The following is a 20,432-nucleotide window of genomic DNA, read 5'->3' on the forward strand; positions in this document are numbered from 1 at the left end:
AGTTTAGGCATTCTGCCTTTTCGCGTGCAGTGACAACTGTGCGGCAGTTTGAAGTAAGGGAGGGGATGGAATGGGAACATACACCAGAAACAGACTTCACAAGATGCCACCAGGACATGGAGGAGGGAGAGAGGTTTGAGAGTTCAGACTTGCGATTACAAAGACGTTGTTTCCTGGCTCCCCTGAGGGTAGAAGCACACTTGTTCCGAGCTTTGTGGAAGGTTTGCCTTCAGTTGGATTCACCTTCCATGAGGCGAAAGGCAAATTATTTCAGTACAACTGCCTCGCCACAACCTTCAGTGTACCATTGGTGGGAGGAAGGGTATCTTCGCCGTACGGTTAGTTCCAAGATATCCACTGGCAACATCAAGGACGGTGGTCTTGGAAGCACTCCACAACTCTTCAGGACCCCCCAAAGCACCCAGACCCCCCAAATCTCCACTCAGTCTGTTTGCAAACTCCTCAGCTACCCTCTCATCCTTAAGCTTGCCAACATCCAGCCTCGGCTGGGATCGTACCATTCTCCTGGATTTAAGCTGCAACTTCAAAGGAGCTAAAACAAGCCTGTGGTCAGTATTGAGGAACTGAGAACTCCAGTAGACCCTGCAGTTCTGGATCATCCTCCAGCGGCAATCAACCAGCACATGGTGATTCTCCTTTGCCACACCACCAACGTTGAACTCTCGTTGGTGGTGTTGAACTCTCTCATAACAATTTTTTTCATTTTTAACTCTCATTTTTAACAACAAAAACGATCTTATAATGCTTCATCTTCCTCTCTCACACATGTGGTACTCTTTACTGTTTCACAATGCACTACTCTTCTGCTATTTTAACAGACTGCTCTCATTTCGACCTCTCCTTCATTCCTTGCCTAAAAAATCCAACTATTACAGCGCTTCTTCTCTCCATGCTCTGAATTCGCCTTCATTGCATCCATCAAGAATTGTGTTAAATCGCATCTCTGACCTAAAACTTTTAAAAACCACAGTTTGCCATGGATGCTCGCTTTCCATCAACCATTCTTTTTCCAACTTCAGTGCCAACTCACCCCCTCACCCCTCACTCTCACTCTCAAAGCAACCATCCCACTCTTCTCCTTCCAAGCCTCCCTCTCACCTCTCTCAAAAATTCCCCCTCACCTTTCTCCCACCTTTCATCCCCTCACTCTTCCTTCTCAAAGTTGCCCCCCTCTCATCCACCAAGCTGCCTCCCTCCACTGCCCTCTCACCTCCATCTCTTCACTCCACCTCCTCAAATCCTCAACTGCCTTCTTCCTTGTCTCTTGTCCCCCCTCTCTCCCAGCACCACAGAGCCTTTTCTCCTCCTCATTCGGCCCCCTCCCCTCGCTATTCTGCAATACCCCACACTCCTTCAGCAACCCTCCTTACCTGCCCCCCTCGTCCCTTGTCCTACCCTCCCCCTCCACCTCCTGCACCCAAAGCCTCCTCCCCTTCCTCTTCATTAAAAGTGTGGACCTCAAATATCCGGGGCCTTCACTCAAACCTTCCAGATCTTTCCATACAGGTTGCCACTGACAAACCAGACATTATCTGCCTAACAGAAACTTTCCTCTCCCAAGACATGTCTGACTCCCAAGTATCTCTCCCTGGTTACTCCCTCTTACGGTATGACAGACCTGAGCCTCGTGCTCCTGCCTCCCACCTTTCTCGGCCTCACGCTGTCGAAACCAGGGCATTTAAGATCATCGGCATCTCCCGCAATGAAGCTGAGTCTTTGGGCCTCTCACTCAATCACCGCAGGTTGGTCGGTGGTCTTTCTGTCTTCTACCGACTCCTCTCCAGCCTTGCCCCCCTGCTCTCTCTGCGATTTGTCCCCACCACATTTCCACAGGGCGCTCAAGGTCCGCCAACAACCCCTTTCTGGTAAAACTACCAAAATCACGAATCACTGCTCATCTTCACTCTTTCATTCCTCTTTTTTCCCGCCTTTGGAATAAACTTCCTCACTCTATTCTTTCCCATTCTTCCCTCCAGGCTTTCAAAACAGCTGTTCACCACCACCTCTTATCTTCCCCCATCCAAATCCTCGATCTTTTCTACCCCCGATAATCCACCCAAGCCCACTTCCTTCATTTCTCCTGCTTTCCTTCCTGAAAGTCCCTGAAATGTCCATCTTCTCTTCGCCATGTTCCCCGTCCCATCCCCATCCCTCTCCCTTCCACAGTTCACCTAATGTGTCTGTTCCCCACTGTTTTGTACCTTCCACTCCCGCCCCTCTTGTCTCATGCCTCCTTGCTGTGAGTTGTGTGTTAGCTCTCATACGAGCCTCGACCAAGGTATACAAAAAAAAAAAAAAAAAAAAACCTTGGAATACCTAATCCAGCGATGAGCTTGTGGGTGCTGAAACCATGAACCAGCCGCCCTATGTCCATGACTTCTTGCAAAATCAAGGAACTTTGTGCTATTCTGCTTCACAGTTCCAGGCCCATGAGGACCAACACATGTCTCATAACCATCCCTATCAATTCTTGTCGATGCATTGAAATCCCCCAAGACTAGAAGTCAAGAGTATCTCGCCTGGGGCACTGATTAACCACAGACTCGAGTGTGACATGAATGGGTACTTCACGGTGAGATCACTCGCCTCAGTCAGACCATATACAGAGACCAGGGAAATGACACCCAAGGAGTGACGAATCCTCAGTCTCATAAAACGCTTGTTGACCGGTGTTACCTCAATTATCATTGGAGTCAGCTTATTGGACACAGCTATGGCAACTCCTTGGGCATGGTAACCATCAGAGCGACCACACCAATAAAAGGTGTAACCACCCACCATTATGTCACCGTAATCCGGTCTCCGAACCTCAGAGAGTGCTGCAATACCGATGTTCAAACGCTTGAGCTCAGATGATAACAGAGACAGGTGATCATCCTCTCTTAGGGAAAGAACATTCCAAGCACCAACCCGAAGGGACCGCCTCAAGTTAACCCATGGAGACTGCGTCTGGTGGACAACACCTCAGCACCACCCCGACACACTCTACCGCAATCTGACCCGGGAATGTTACCCCATGGTTTCCCTCCTATCATCAAAGTTTGGGGGTCCCGAAGGCTTTGCCCCAATCCCATCATCCAGTGAGCTGCCCTGTGAAGGGAAGCTGCACAGAAGGTACTCCCACTGAGTGTGTTTTCAGATTTTTTTATGCTTCTGGAATGTTTTGCGGCATGAAGGGTTTTACGGTGGCCGGAGTGCAAATCCTGCCACCAACCTCCTCATAAAAAGTAACCCAACTGCAGGAGGACATCTGCAGACACAGTCGGGCACTCGATATGGATGGCCGTTGGCTCATAAGGAGCTCCTCCACCCTTTGACAGGTTTTGTTCTTCATCCTGCTGGGTGTCCATGTCATACAGCATCCTCACTAATACACTTGGTGGGAGAGACGGTTTAATCGCCGACAACCGGACCATGGAACAGGTTAGTACAGGTTTACATGGTATCTGTAGCAAGTCACAGATCTAGTCTGACCTGACATGACCTGACAATTGCACCGTGCTGCTCTGGCGCATTCTCCCATACCTGACCTGTTCATTCTATGCCTGAAAGAGTAAAAGCATTGAAATCTGCAAATGCCAAGTCGACAAAATATGAGTGTATGTATTAAAATGGATCAAATAGACTTCAAATGTTCAATAAATAAATTCTTTTAAAATCAGTGTCTATTTACTTCTGTCATGTCTCAGTATGTAGGTATGTAGGTATGTATGTATGTGTGTATGTATGTGTGTACAGTATCTCACAAAAGTGAGTAGACCCTTTGCAAAAATGTTCATATTTTGTTGTAACTTTTTACTTAGATGTATTAAAAACAAAAGACTCAACGAAATGATAGAGTAGACATTCTGTCATACAAGTACAGGCCTAAAACATTTATTCTGTGGAAACAGTGGCATACTGGGCATATCTGTGAAAAGGGGGGGCGGCAACAAAAGTGAGTACACCCTATGTACTTTCTCACATTGAAGCATTATTGTTTTCATTATTTTGGTTGTCCACCATTGTTTTTGAGCACAACAGCTATTCTACTCGGTATGGAGTTGACCAGTGTTCCACATGTCTTTGCTGGGATCCTGTTCTACTCCTCTGCAATGACTTCTCGAAGTTGCGTGATGTTGGACAGCTTTCGTCCCTCAACCTTACATTTCAGGATGCCCCACAGGTGTTCTATTAGGTTCAGATCAGGTGGCATGCTTGGCCACTCCAACACATTTACCTTCAACTTCTTCAGAAAGGCAGTTGTCTGCATGGAACGATGCTTCGGATCGTTATCGTGCTGAAATACAGCTCCTCCACCAAATTTTCGCATGGAGGATGGATGTCACTTCTCCTTCAGGATGTCACAGTACATCGTAGAATCCATGTTTCCCTCGATAAACTTGAGCTCTCCAGTACTGGCAGCACTCATGCATCCCCAAACCATGACACCACCACCACCATTCTTGACAGTCGGGATAACACACTTGTCTTGGTACTGTTCCCCAGGTCGCCGTCAGACACGCTTCACTGTATCAGATCCAAACAAATTGATCTTCATTTCATCAGACCATAAGACATGTTGCCAGTAGTCCAGGGTTTGGATTGATGTGTTTCAGCAAACTGTTTGCAAGCTTTTTGTGGCTCTGTTTAAAAAGCTTAAAAGCTTAAAAAGCTTTTAAGCACAGCTGCTTAAAAAGTTACACTGAATTATTTACATATTTGTGAGGGGTGTACTCACTTTTGTGAGATACTGTATGTGTATGTATGCGTTTCTGTATGTGTATGTATGTGTGTATGTGTTTATGTATGTGTATATGTATGTGTGTATGGGTGTATGTATGTTTATGTATGTGTGTATGTATGTATGCGTGTATGTACATATGTATGAATGTTTGAACACTACCGGTCAAAAGTTTTAGAACACCCCCATTTTTCCAGTTTTTACTGAAATTTAAGCAGTATCATGTTTCAATGTACACTGAAATTAAAGCATAGAACAAATAAACAATTGCAGATAAAAATTAAATCAAGAAATCGTTTTGTTGAACAAAATTTAATCTAAATTTTTGACTCGTCAAAGTAGCCACCATTTGCAAATATAACAGCCGAACATACAGGTGGCATTCGTTCTACAATGGAAATCAAATATTGTTCGAAAAGTTCTTCCCAACACTGTTGCAAAAGTTCCCACAAATGTGTTGCACTTGTAGGTTGCTTTGCTTTCACCCTTCTGTCCAGTTCACCCCAAACCAGCTCGATGGGGTTTAAGTCTGGAGAATGTGCTGGCCATTCCATGATTTGAAGCCTAGCATCTGGTTCTATTCTTCTAAGGTAGTTCTGGACAAAGCCTGGAGATATGTTTTGGGTCGTTATCTTGCTGTAGGATGAACCCCTGACCAACTAGGCAAACACCAGAGGGTATTGCATGGCGCTGCAAAATGCTGTGGTAGCCCTTTTGGTTCAGGGTGCCAGTCACCCTGTGCAAGTCGCCGACTCTGTATCCAGCAAAAGAGCCCCAGATCATCACGCTTCCTCCTCCATGTTTGACAGTTGGTGTCACACACTGAGGAACCATCCTTACGCCAACTCGACGGCCTACAAAAACCCTGAGTGATGAACCGAAGATTTCAAATTTTGATTCATCGGTCCATAAGACATTCTTCCAGTTTTCAGTAGTCCACTGGTGGTACTTCATGGCCTAGGCAAGCCTCTTTTTCTTATTTTGCCATCTTAGCAATGGCTTTCTTACTGCCACTCGACCTGTCAAACCTGCAGCTCGAAGTCTTCTCTTCACAGTTGAAACTGAGACTTCCTTACTTCGACCAGTGTTAAGCTGTGCTTGAAGCTGCTGTCCTGTGAGCTGCCTATCACGCAAGCTGTTGACTCTCAGAAACTTGTCTTCTGATTGTGTTGTGGCTTTGGGTCTGCCAGACCTCTTCCTGTCAGGTTTTATCCAGTTTCCAAGTGCCTTTTGATGGTGTCGGAAACTGTACTCACTGACACCTTGGCCTACTTTGCAATTTCTCTTAAGGAAAGACCTACACTTTTAAGGGTTATAATGGTCTGTCTGTCTTCCTTTGTTAGTTGTCTTTTTCTCGCCATTATGATAGCAATATAGTCCTTCCTGCAGTGCAATATTGTCCAAATAATGCTTCAGAGGGTGTAGCAACACAGTCTGTTCCAACACTGCTTTAATACAGATAGAGGGTTTGTACCTAATCAACAAAAGTTTGGACACCTGAAGGAATTGTTTGCATCAACTTTCAAGGCTTAATTTACTTCCATTGCCAGAGAACAGCTGCAGTTGCTAACCCATTACTTGTTCCCTGAAAAGGGGCTTTTTCAACAACTCTAAAATTTCCATTATTTTTCAGTTTTTGATGACCGAAACTTTTTTTTTTAATCTCTGGCAGTTTACCGCTTAGCTTTGTACCATTTCAGGTTATTCACTGGACTTGAACTACTTAAATTTCAGTCAAAACTCGAAAAATGGGGGTGTTCTCAAGCTTTTCACCAGTAGTGTGTGTATGTCGGTGTGTGTGTGTGTGTGTGTGTGTGTGTGTGTGTGTGTGTGTGTGTGTGTGTGTGTGTGTGTGTGTGTGTGTGTGTGTGTGTATGTGTGTGTGTGTGTGTGTGTGTGTGTGTGTGTGTGTGTGTGTGTGTGTGTGTGTACGTGTGTGACCAAAGAAGTTGAAACATTCAGGGATTAATGAGGGCACCCTGAAGTTGTGTATGTGTATGGTTTGTTTGATTCCATCACGTTTTGAGAGAAAAAAGTATTTTTTTCCCCCCATCTTGCCATTTTCTTCCTTGGGGAAGGGGGAGGGGGGTGGGGAGGAGTGGGTGCAATTGGAATTATCCGAGCTATATAACCGCAATGCATTATACATGCAGCCTCATCTTGGCTTTGTGGTTAGGGTGGTGGGTTTGGGATCCTCAGGTCCTGAGTTCAAGCCTTGTCAGCTGCTGAATTAACACCAGGTGGGGTGGACTCAGCCTGTCATCCTTCTGAGGTTGGTGAAATGAGTACCAGTGACCTGGTAATAGGAGCATTGCATGAGTGATGCCCCCATACTTGGTTGCAGGGGCGATGCACCGTGAATCATAGCCAGTTGAAAGCATGAAATCATGCTGCCACAATAAGTGGAAGTGTTAAAAGAAAGAAATAAAGAAAGAAATAAAGGAAGTGTTAAAAGAAAGAAATAAAGAAAGAAAGAAATAAATAATTATATATGCACAAAAGCAATTTGGATGTTGTCGCTTTATCTACGGAACTGGGGTTAATTTTATTTTTACCAGTGATCGAGGCAGCATTGTTGTCTGTTGCCAATAAACTGCCCAAATAAAGTGATATGTCAGAATAACGTGCTGCACGCTTGGAGCAAGATCGCCCATAGGGTGGGTACTCTGCTATGGTATCAATAATCATAAAGATAGTAACATGACCACCCCCCCCCCCCAACCCCACCCTTCATTCCCCTGGCAGTTCCTATAGGGAGCAGGTACCTCTCGTATACACCATCGAGTAATGAAGAAAACACAAACAAACATAGACAATTGTTCCAACCACAAATTTAACTTGTGGCTCACAAGATACATTCTTCTCATGCCAAAGCAACATCTCAAACATATGTTAAAGATAAGGCAAATATGAAGAACACAAACAAACAAAAAAGGCATCCGAAATAAAGAAACAAATATAGATGATTCTTACCATCCAAACCAGCTCTGTACACTGGATCATACTCTGGGTAGAGCGAATTAACGAGATGGAACTTAACAAAGAGAATTGCTCTGTCAATAACATCATCAATGACGAGAGCACTTGTGGTGCCTGGTGCTGTGAGAACTAGCAACGCGGTCGTCGCGGCATCCGCTGCTCTTCCAACCCGTTCAAGTATGAGTTCTCTCCACAAGCGTTCCTCTCGCTCACTATCCTGGGACTGACGATGAACAAAAACAGCAGCAAAAAAGTATTGAGAATGTGAATAACTCATGAGAATGAACAAATGAATGAAATTCATACATGTCTGGGTAAAAACATAGTGGATACAAGATACCCTCTTGAAACCCAGGAGCGTTTAAAGAAATCCATTGAGTTTCGGTGGAAATAATGGGAACATACATTTTCCCATCATATTGTTGACATTTGACCGAGACAAGTTAAAAAGAGAAGACAGCTGAGAAACAAGAGGACATAAAGGAAGAGCAGGTAGAATTAAGGAGGAAAACAAAAATGTAAGCAAGGCATATCCTGTACCTGATGTAGCAACGTCGCAAGACTTGCACCATCTCGGATGTTTTTCTCGAGCACGTTAAGTAGTTTTACCAAGCGATGTGTCGAAATCTAACAGAACAATCATACGGGCGGTTATATACACGTCACTTGGCTTCTACATTTATACTATACTTGACCCAAAGTAAATGATTTAACAACGAATGCAGGCTGCATATGAATGGGTTGAATCTTAACAGTTTGAAAAGAATAAGAAATTCTTTGTAGTTGGGAGAATCCAAGATTGAAAAGAAAATTGCACCTGTTTCCGAAGGAAGCAGTTCAGTTTGGCATTTTTAATATGAAATAGGCAAAGCCCAGAAACGAACTAAACCCATTAGAACTCTTTAAAATTACCCTTTAGAACCCATGACAATTACCCTACAGAATTACTCCTTAGAATTACCCTTTAGACTTACTCTTTGGAATTACTCTTTATAATTACCCTTTGGAATTACTCTTTCAAATTACTCTTTAGAATTACTCTTTAGAATTGCCCTTTAGAATTACTCTTTAGAAATACTCTTCAGAATTACTCTTGAGAATTACTCTTTCGAATTACTCTTTTACTCTTTAGAATTACTTTTTAGAATTACTCTTTAGAAATACTCTTCAGAATTACTCTTTAGAATTACCCTTTAGAGTTACCCTTGAGAATTGCTCTTGAGAAATACTCTTTAGAATTGCTCTTTAGAATTACTCTTTCGAATTACCCTTCAGAATTACTCTTAAGAATTACTCTTTAGAATTACTCTTTAGAATTAACCTTTGCAATTACCCTTTAGAATTACCCTTCAGAATTACTCTTTAGAATTACTCTTTCGAATTACCTTTCAGAATCACCCTTTAGAATTACTCTTTAGAATTACCCTTTGGAATTACCCTTTAGAATTACCCTTTAGAATTACCCTTCAGAATTACTCTTCAGAATGTCTTTCGAATTACTCTTCAGAATTACTCTTTGGAATTACCCTCTATAATTACTCTTTAGAAATACTCTTTGGAATTACTCTTTTGAATTCGTGTTTAGAATTACTCTTCAGAATTACTTTAGGCAAACAACACTTTGTGTGTATATAAATGTAACTTCAAGCATGCACAAATGTGCCAAACTGTCATCGGCCAATAATTCTAAAGGGATAAGCGCAATAGTTTTCTGCACATTCTGTGTTCAGCAAATGTTGTCCAATTGTCAAGTCTATGTCTGATGTATGCTCCCTCTTGCATCACCTCCCTGACTTCAAATGGCACCAGAACTGACTCCACTCGTGAGTCAATTCTGTGTTTGGTTCCAAATGTTGTGTGTCCAACCCCTCACTCTTTGTACCCTCCACCCCCCCCCACCCTCCTTCCCAGTCGCACCAAACTGCTCCTGGACATTGTCTTTCCCACTTGAGAAAGTAGAGAGGTTTCCAACAAACCTTAACTGTGATTATGGCACAGGCTCAGACAGCATCAGTGCATGTGTCCTCAAAACCTGCTCTGCTGCTCTTGCTTATTTTCATCCTCTTTCTGCTCTGTTCACCCAATCATTCTCTCTGAGGCTGTTTGTGTCTGCCTGGATGTTAGCTAACATCACAGCAACACATAAACATGGTGCAAAAACAGATCCTACTCACTACAGGCCTATATTAGCTTGTTTCCAATTGTAACCAAGATCGTGGAATCTATCATTGCAGTTGACATCAAATCCTTCATTTTCTCCAACAGCCTGATCTCAGGTCGTAAGTTTGGTCTCAGGCCTGGCCATTCTACCCTGGACATGCTGCTTCTACTATCCCAACAATGATAGGAAGCCCTCAATCTCAAACATGAGATCAGGGTCGGACATGTCTCTCTGGATATGTCTCGAGCATTTGAGACAGTCTTGCGTCCCGCCTTGATCTCCAAATTCAATGCTTATAGCATCAAGGCCAACTCTTCTCATGGATCTCTGACTTCCTTCACTCATGTCTTCAAAATGTAGTTTTAAAGAGGATCCTCTCACCTCCTCTTATTGTCAAGGCTGGAGTGCCCAAGGGCAGTCTTGTGGCTAGTCTTTTTCCTCATCTTCATCAATAATCTTTCTGATTCCCTGGAAAATCCTGCCTATCTATTTGCTGATGATTCCACCCTCTGCAGTATTATCTCTCCTCCTTCACAAAAGCAGGCAACAACTGCTTCCCCCTTTGCAGACCTCGAGAGAATCAGGAGTTGGTTCAACAACTTGGCATATGTCTTTCAACCCTTTTTCAAAAACAAAACTAAAAAACCCTCACAAATCTTACACACTCACACTCTCACACAGACTCTCCAAAACAACCTTCTGAAAAACCCTCCAATATACTTCCTCACCATCAGACATGATCTTTCATATTTCCAAGGTAGCCTCAAAAGCAAGCCGTCGACTGGGCAACCTTCATCGTGCAAGGTTTTTCCTTGGCCAATCTAAACTATTGACAGCCTCCAAGAGCTTCATTCACCGCTAGATGGAGGACTGCTCACGCAGTTGAGCAGGCACCCCTGCCTTAATAGTCCAAGAGCATTAGGGTTTAACCTGGACATTTTTGGTAACAAGCTGATTTTTTCAGGAAAGGTCCAGGAATGTGTGTGAAATAACATACTAAAAGTCCTCATGAATCCTCCTTAAGCGTTTTCCGCAATCCAAAATGGCGTCCAAAATGGCCGCCATTTCCTGTTTTTCTCATAACTTTGCAAGTAGGTTTACCTATAACACATTTTAAATGTCTACACATATGTTTTGAAGTATAAGGAACTCAATACAATACATATCGGAAGATTTTGAAACACACAAAAACGAATAAAACCGCTTAAGCTCTTTCAGAAATCCAAAATGGCGTCTGAAATTGCTGCCGTTTCTGGTTTTACACCAAGGTACTTCAACACGCACTTTAAATGTCTTAATATATGTTTTGCGACTCAATGAAATGAATCATATACTTATTGGGAATTTTTCAAAAACACGCATTTACCAATAAAAACACTTGAGCTCATCCTGAAATTCAAAATGGCGCCCGAAATGCCCCTTTTCCTGTTGTTGTTTTCTCATAACTCTGCAACTAAGTAACCCAATAAAGCACACTAAAATGTCTTTATATATGTTATGGGAGTCAAGGAATCTAGATAAATTCTTATTCGCAGATTTGAAACACGCATATCTATACCAATAAAACTACTTGAACTAGTCCCAAAATCCAAAATGGCACCAAAGATGGTTGCAATTTCCTGTTTTTCTCATGACCCTGTGACTAAGTTACCTCAATATGCACTTTAAATCTCTAAATATATTATGTCTTGAGAAATAAGGAACTCATTCAGATACTTTGAAGTACAAAGGAAACAATAAAACCGCTGAAGTTCTTTCTGAAATTCAAATGGTGCTCAAAATGTCTGCCACTTATCAACACACTGCTGTTTTAGCCTGTTTCAAGAGGCAAAGACATTCAAAACAAGATCATGCTAGAGATTCAAACCTCAAAAGTTTCAGATGAATCTTTACCTTACGCATGCACACACCGAGTTGCATCAGTCATTGTCTTCATCGTCGGATGCTGTATCTTCAATGTTGATGTCCTCTGAAGTTGGGGTAATATCATCGTCGGCATCTATAAGAGTTGGTGCTGTATTGTTGCAATTGAGACCACTGCATTTACTGCACATTGAGGTACAAAAGAGCCCAAGTTTCTTGCAGCTACATGTCATGCTTCTGCAACCATCTGGTTTACACCCACATGCCACCATGTTCAGCAAAGTGTCGGGTGCAACAGCAATGTCTGTTTCTACCGGGGTAAGAGTCCCGTCCTGAAATCGCCAGCCCCATTCTGTTGGAGATAAGGAGTTACCCATCCATTCCTGGACGGTAAGATAGGCGCGATATGAATGTTGCTTTGCTGCAGCACTAGTTGGAGGTAGACTTTCTAGCTGAAAGGATGAACTCAGGGAACTGCGACCGATTGCCCGTTTGTATGCGATGTGACGGTAGTCATCAAGAGATTCAAAACTGCTGGCTCCATAAAGCTTAAGAATGAAGCCTTCCCCAGCTTTTTCCACCTCGTCATGGGTGCTTCCACTGTTTGTGAAGGTATCCAGCAAGTCGTAGTCCCGCTTCTTGTGCACCATGTTGAAAGCTTTACGCTTGCCCTGACGATAGATCGCAGAGACCGTGTCACATCCCGTCACAGCATGAAGAAACATCAAGTGATTTCTTGTGTCCCCTATGGCATGCTGAATCTCATGAATGTTGAAGACCGTGACAGGATTACTGCGGCATAGCATGTACACATCTGTGGAAGAGGTTGCCCGAGCAACTAGCATTACCAGTAAGTCTGTGTCCGTACCAACGACAGCAACTGGCACATGTTCTGACTCTGCCAGTGCTAGTGCTGTGGAGACAATCAGGGTGTCGGCGTCTGCTTCTGCCTGGACTTTTGGAAGAACTCAAGAGGTCTTATTGGTACTTGCGTGCTTCAGCATCTCTTAAGATGTATTCTAATGAGTTCCTCATACTTCAAAACATATATGTAGACATTTAAAGTGTGTTTTGGGGAAACCTGCTTGCAAAGTTATGAGAAAAACAGAAGAGGCGGCCATTTTGGACGCCATCTTGGATTGCGGAAAACGCTCAAGGAGGATTTATGAGGACTTTTAGTATGTTATTCTAGACATATTCCTGGACCTATCCTGAAAAAATCAGCTTGTTACCAAAAATGTCCAGGTTAGGGCCTATTTTGACCTAATGCTCTTGGACTATAACACACCTTGCCCATCTTGAAGCTGTGGAAAGCAAGGCCTTGAAAAATCATTAGGATCTCCTGTGCTGAAGCTGAGTGTCTGGGCCTGTTACTTTCACATTGCAGACAGCCTACTTTTCTGTGTTCTCCTGCCTCCTTTTTGGTCTTGTACCCTCTGCCCTCTCTTAGCTATGTCCATCCCAGGTTTCTAAAGGGCACACACAGTCTTTTTTTTTTTTTTTTTTTGTATACCTTGGTCGAGGCTCGTATGAGAGCTAACACACAACTCACAGCAAGGAGGCATGAGACAAGAGGGGCGGGAGTGGAAGGGACAAAACATTGGGGAACAGACACAGGTGAACTGTGGAAGGGAGAGGGATGGGGATGGGACGGGGAACATGGCGAGGAGAAGATGGACATTACAGGGACTTTCAGGAAGGAAAGCAGGAGAATTGAAGGAAGTGGGCTTGGGTGGATTATCGGGGGTAGAAAAGATCGAGGATTTGGATGGGGGAAGATAAGAGGTGGTGGTGAACAGCTGTTTTGAAAGCCTGGAGGGAAGAATGGGAGGGAAGTCTGCCAATAATCCTCTTTTTGTTAAACTCCCAAAATCCAGGCTCACTGCTCACATCCACTCATTTGTTCTTCTTTTCTCTCACCTGTCAAGCCAACTTCCCCAGTCTGTTCAATCCGATTCTTCCTTCCAGGGTTTCAAGATAGCTGTTAACCACTATCTTATGTCATCCCCCATGTATCCCCATTATCTATTCCACTCCAAATGACCCCATTCCAAAGCACTCCCTTTTTCCAGGTCATTGTGATTCTTTTCCCCCTTCCCCCTTACCACTCAACTTCATGATTTTTTTCTTCAAACAATTCCTCTACTCGAAACCTACATCAGCAAGGTCATGGAATCCATCATCGCTTCTGACAACAAATCCTTCCTTTTCTCCAACGGCTTGATTTCCGATCATCAATTTGGATTCAGACGAGGTCACTCTTCCCTGGTCATGCTGCTTCAGCTTTCCCAACAATGGATGGAAATCCTCAATGCCAGATATGAGATCATAGCCATCTCCCTAGACATATCGCGTGCTTTCAATATGGTCTGGTATGCCGCCCTGCTCACCAAACTCTCTGCTTATGGTATCCAAGGCCATCTCCACTCATGGCTCACAGACTTTCTCTCCTGTCGCAGTCACCATCTGGCCCTGAATGGAGTTCTCATTCCCTCTTCCTGTCCAGGCTGGAGTTCCTCAAGGCAGTGTTCTTGGCCCTGTGCTTTTTCTGGTTTCATCAATGATCTCTCCGACTCTCTGGAAAATCTTCATCTCTTTGCTGATGACTCCACCCTCTGCCACACCATCAGTCATCCCTCAGATCAGCAAGCAGCAGCCTCTTCACTCTCTGCAGATCTGGATAAAATCACAAGCTGGTCAAACATTTGGAACATGTCTTTCAATCCTGACAAATCTCACACTCTCACTTTGTCTCTCTGAAAGGACCATCTGGAAAACCTCCCCATCTATTTTCTCAACAATCCTCTTGAAGAAGTCCTTTCATTCAAGCTTTTGCATCTCACTATCTGCCATGATTTTTCCTGGAAAAGCCACATTTCCAAGCTGGCCTCCAAAGCCAGTAGCCGACTGGGCATCCTCCGACGTGCAAAGTCCTTCCTTGGAACACCTGAGCTCGTGACCACATACAAAGCTTTCATCCATAGCCTGATGGAGTACTGCTCTCCCCTCTGTGGTGGTGCTCCCGCCTCACACCTTTCTTGGCTTCACAATGTGGAAACCGAGGCTTTTAGGATCATTGGTATCTCACGAGATGAGGCTGAGTCTTTGGGACTCTCACTCTCTCACCACAGGCAGGTCGGTGGTCTACTTTCTATCTTCTACCGTCTACAATCCAGCCTCACCCACCCCCCCCCCCCGCCCCCATATTTCCACAGGCAAGGTCCGCCAGCAACCCCCTTCTGGTGAAACTACAAAATCATGAATCACTGCTTACCTTCACTCTTTCATTTCTCATTTTTCAAGCCTTTGGAACAAACTCCCACACTCTCTACAATCCCACCCCTCCCTCCAGGTCTTCAAAACACCTGCTCACCACCATCTCTTTTCTTCCCCCATTCAAAACCATGATCTTTTCTTCCCCCGTCAATCTACCCCAAACCCACCTCCTTCAAATTCCCTGCTTTCCTTCCTAAAAGTCCCTGTAATGTCCATCTTGTTTACCTTGTGTACCCCACCCCATCCCTCTCCCTTCCACAAATCTCCGAATGTCTCTGTTCCTTACTGTGTTGTGCTTCCCTCTCCCGCCCCTCTTGTCTCCTGCTCCCCTTGTTATATGTTTTGTGTGTTTGCTCTTAAACGAGCCTCAACATTGTATACCATTGTATACCTCGACATTGTAAAATCCTTTGTTTGTCAGTGTGCCTGATGAACAGCAATCAGACAAAGTGTGCGTGAGTACAAAAGCGGTAAAGCGTGAAATCACGTACATAGTATGAGAATGAGCTCCCCAGCCGTGTCCGAAACGTTTGTAAATGCGTCTGCCATTTTCGATAAACACACTTATTTTGGATTCCTGCAAAAGTCTCCGAATGGCATTCCGTACGTGTTCATAGAATTTTAGAAGCCAAATTGCATTTACTAAAATTAATTATAGCAACCATGGGAAAGGGCAAATCAGCTTCTTCCTTGTGGTTCAACACGAGAAAAGGTCTTTCAGACCTCAGGAAACAACATGCGATAACCAATAAGATCAATTCGAATTTGGATTCTGTGTGACCGCCAAGAGTCACAACAATGCAATGTTACACATAAATAGATCATTGAAAACAAAGAAAAACAAATTTATAAATGGCTGTTTTAAATAATGTCCAGAATTTTTCATTGCACACTATACAAGCAAATAATTTTATGAAATGCTTTCAACAACACAACGCTTTGGTCAAACTTATGAGGCACATTGTGTCAACAATTTATCATGACAGACATGAGCAGAGCTATAGCAGGTTGTTGTGAGCAGGTAGTAACCTTTCTTACTCTTCTTTTCCTCCATTACAATTACATGACCTCAACAATTCTCACCCTGCTTATAACTCCCATTGACTTCAACTTTGCTGATTCGCTAGCCAATTCTGCAAGTTGGTGTTTGGACAGAAGGAATTCTTGGGGTATTTCTCCATCATCAGCTGTGTGAATATAAATGGAGACAAACATTCAGGATGAGAATAAAAATGGAGAGCAAAATATATTCCACACCAGGAATTGCATTTTAAGAGAATAAATAGATATTTAGGTTAAACCAAAGTAAGAGTGCAAGTCAATAAGTGACATCACTTTGATCTCCACAGCTCTCCCTGAGGAATGAGATGCATTTATCACATTTGAATGCTAGCTTCCTCATACCTCCAGGGTAGAAATTATTCAGGTTGACGTGTAGGCAAACTCGGACAACTTGTTGACATCCTTGTGCCATGGGAAGTGCTTACCACATCGGGCCTCCTCGAGGGGATCATATAGGCAGTGATCAGATGGGGGAGGTTTGGACTGAATGGTGGGTACAAGATGATCTCCCTCTAAGTTTGGTGATGGTATAGACTGTTCTGCAGGCTGTGTGAGATTTCGCAATATCGTGTGACTGAAACATGCCCTGCGACAGGAAACCGGAATGAAGACTGTGAATCTCCTTTTGGAAACGGTGGAGCTGGTCACAGTACGTTGCACTGGTCACTATCTGTTCTTGGAACAAAATCAAAAGGGGACTGCTCATGTCGCAGAACACCATCAAGATGATTTTCCCAACATACGACCGGATATTAAACATCATCTCCACAGGCGATCGGAATATCCATGACTCAACCAATCATAACACGAGACAGGATGTCATCCCCTTCATCATGAAAACACTGCACTAAGGCTGGACTGGTTGCCCAACACTGGGCCTTTATGGGCACAGCAATTTTTGGCATCCACCTGGTTGACAACTTTCAAAATTTGAGTTGGTCATGGACAATTATGTGCACAATACTGTGGTTGATGCCTTTTTTTGGGGTGATGTAATCTCACATCATGTATCAATCATAAGGGGTAAATTCATCCACACAGGTGATGTTTTGTGTGGACATGACCTCCCAGGTTGCTGTTCATCATGCACACTTTGTCTGCCTTCTCCAAACTTTTCAATCAACCTGTACACATTTCTTCAGTTCAGGTATGATATTCCAGACTGTAAACTCGTTCGCTTGTATGTTTCAATTTCACTCATGCCTTCCATCCATAAAAAAACAATAACTGCTGATTGACAGACATGTATACCATTACGTGTGTGTTGCTGCAATTGAAAGTGGGGTTATCTATGACTCGCCCATATAGAATTACCATTGTGTCGAACATGAGATGAGATCAATCACACTAAGGGACAATTCTGTATTAGTTCCTCCCTCTACACCCCATTTCATGAATACTCATCTCCTCATATATCCCCACACAAGCCTGGTATTGGCTTAGCGGTTAGGGTGGCTGGCTTGGGATATTAGGGTCCTGAGTTTGAGCCCCTGTCACCCGTTGAATCAACATCAGGTAGGGTTGACTCAGCCTGTCATTCTTTTGAGGTAGGAAAAATCAGTACCAGTGTACTGGTAATTAGGGGCATTGCATCAGCGGCATAGCTGCACCCTCAGCCAATGACACTACCTGCAGCCGTGTGCTGCATATGAAAAAGGAAGAGGATATATCCCCACAACCCACTTCCCCTTGTCTCCCAATTCCAACCACTGCAACCCCCCCTCCCCCCCCCCACTTCCCGAACCTCCTTCCCAATACTTTCTCTTAATTTTTCTCGATTTCAATTTTTTTGCATGCTTTGCCTCCATTTATAGCAGGTACACATCCCCTAATCATATTAAAAAGGACGCAACCTCACTGCTTTTCCTTGAAACTCACAAAACCCCCTTTGATCACAACACTCCTTCATGCCCTCCCATCATCAGCACACCTTCCACCTGCTGACATAACCTTTTAATACCACACTGTGTATAGCTTACCCATGGCTGCAGATATGTCCATGTCTTCTAAATTTTCAAAAATCTCCACAAGAGATCGGTTGAACCGCCGAAATGTTGGCGTTTCCATCAACTCTGGAAAAGAAACATAGGACCATGCGTCCTGAAGCTGGTGTGGATCAGGAGCAACAGTCACTCAAACCCCCAGCAGACCCATTTAGACGCTGATTTTTTTGAAGGCCGTGAACAAACGTTCGTACATCACAGGTGATGGAGATTGCTGTCAAGTTTCATCAAAATCGTGTGTGGAGTTTCAGAGAGGATAGCAAATACCTATTTTAGGGGGTCAACCCCCCCCCCCCCATCAACCCCCTAAATGAGCACAGATTTTGATGTAGTCGATACACTTCGGTACATCACGGGTGATGAAGGTTGTGGTCAGGTTTCAACAAAATTGTGTGTGTAGTTTCGGAGGAGACAGCAAATACCTATTTTGGGGGTTAACCCCCCCCCCACCCAATAAACCTCCTAAATGAGCGCAGATTGTAGTCAATATATCTTCGTTAGGCATCAGATATGAAGCTTGTTGCCAATTTTCATCAAAACCGTGTGTTTTGTTCAAGCGATAATGACTGAAGTGTTTACAGACTGACTGACTGACTGACTGACTCACTTACGGACACTGCTCCATCACATAAGTTCAAAAGTTTAGTTGAGCTAAAGTTCAGGTGACTAAAGTTCAAGTGAGCTAAAAACCAAAAATAGGATTAACCACAATTATTATGACTCGTGTGATGCAAGGGGGAATAAAACGTGGAAGATTAAGAAAGAATAAAGAAATGGAAAGTGTTCAAGAAAAAGGACACCTTGTGTTGTAAGCTTGGGTTCATACATCTTCTTTTTCTTCAATCGCTCTCTTTCCTTCTGTCGTTTTCTCGCAACTGCAATTTTTAGAAGATACATCGTGCAAATTTCAAGAGGAAAACAAAACGTAAACATGGAAAAACAAGAATACAGAAGTCAAAAGAACATGATAAAAGAAGAAAAGACACAAACTAGAAAGGATGACAAGGAAAGTAGAAGTGGGGGGGGGGACAAGGGGTGTATAATTATCAACAATAAATTAAAAATACATAAGAGGAGCTGAAAGTACAAGAACAGAAGAAATGCAGCAGAGAAAATAAGGGAACCATGCGAGGAGGAAAGGGAAACATGGCAAGGGGGAAGGGAAACACGGTGAGGAGGGAAGGGAAGCATGGCAAGGAGTGTGATGAAACCAAGTTTGAATGTAAAATGTCTATTCATGTTTTGCTTCATGCATGTTTATGTTCCACACATTTCTTGCTTCATGCATATTCATGTTTTTCCCATGTGTTGCGTCATCTCCATGGCAAAGGGCGAGTGGACTCTTCCCCAGTCTAGCGGGACATGTGGTTTTGTGGACGGGACATGTGGTTTTGTGGAAAAGGCATGGTTTTTACCAACGCATTTGTAGTATTTTATATGAAAGAAAAGGTGATTTAAACATCTGCAAGTGTTGGTTAAAGTGCCTGGAGCATTCTTATTCAAAAAACAGGACAAGTAGGCCATTCCAGGAAAAGTGGGAAAGGTAAACATGTTCGGTGGGTGAGGGCGGGGGGGGGCGCAGGAAACACGGTGAGGAGAAAGGGAAAAATGATGAGAGGGGAAGGGAAACATGACGAGGGGGAAGGACAACATGTTCGGGGTGGGGGGCGGGAACGTGGCACAGGGGAAGGGAAACATGATGGGGGTGGGGGAAGGAAACACCGTGAGGGGAGAGGGAAAAATGGTGAGAGGGGAAGGGAAACATGACGAGGGGGAAAGGACAGCATGGCAACGGGGAAAGGACAGCATGGCGAGGGGGAAAGGGAAACATGCTGGGGGTGGGGAGGAAGGAAACACGGTGAGGGGAGAGGGAAAAATGGTGAGGGGGAAGGGAAACATGACGAGGGGGGAAGGACAGCATGGCGAGGGGGAAGGGAAACACACTGAGGGGTGGGGGGGGGGGAGATTACATCAGGAATGGGATGGAAATACAAAACAAAAAAAAAATAGAGCTAACTTTCAGTTGGACTCGGGGGAGACTCTTCTTCCAGGCTTGGCTCTCTCTCCGATCGACTTCTCCCTCCCAACATCCTCCTTCCTTCACCAAAACTTCGTCTTACTCTTTCCCTATCCCTCTCCCTTTCCCTTTCTCTTTCCCTCTCTCTTCTGTCTTCTTTTTTAATCTTCTTCCGAGGAACTAAAAGACAAAAACAAGAGAGGAGATTTCTGAATGTCAAATTATTGAATTTTACGGCCCGGTTGCAAACATTCAATGACTCCCAGTTTGGCATTTCGGATTAAAATACGACATTTATCTTTTGAACTTGCAAAGTCTGAAATGGGC

General features: G+C 43.8%; 1 protein-coding gene across 2 annotated transcripts in view; it reads right to left on the reverse strand.

The window, feature by feature from the left end:
- The window catches only part of LOC147016268 (nipped-B-like protein A), a 263,933-nt gene that overhangs the window by 229,407 nt on the left and 14,094 nt on the right, over nucleotides 1-20,432 (reverse strand). For both annotated transcript variants that reach the window (XM_085844842.1, XM_085844843.1), the window contains exons 5-10: nucleotides 20,106-20,285; nucleotides 18,889-18,963; nucleotides 18,065-18,157; nucleotides 16,107-16,210; nucleotides 8,264-8,350; nucleotides 7,718-7,946 (exon numbers count right to left, since the gene is read on the reverse strand). In XM_085844842.1, the coding sequence (XP_085700968.1) occupies nucleotides 7,718-7,946; nucleotides 8,264-8,350; nucleotides 16,107-16,210; nucleotides 18,065-18,157; nucleotides 18,889-18,963; nucleotides 20,106-20,285 (768 nt within the window). The remainder of the gene's footprint in view (nucleotides 1-7,717; nucleotides 7,947-8,263; nucleotides 8,351-16,106; nucleotides 16,211-18,064; nucleotides 18,158-18,888; nucleotides 18,964-20,105; nucleotides 20,286-20,432) is intronic.

The sequence above is a fragment of the Eptatretus burgeri genome, chromosome 11, assembly GCF_056783735.1.
Source record: "Eptatretus burgeri isolate ZD-2024b chromosome 11, Ebu_testis_v1, whole genome shotgun sequence".
NCBI classification, from domain to species: Eukaryota; Metazoa; Chordata; class Myxini; order Myxiniformes; family Myxinidae; genus Eptatretus; species Eptatretus burgeri.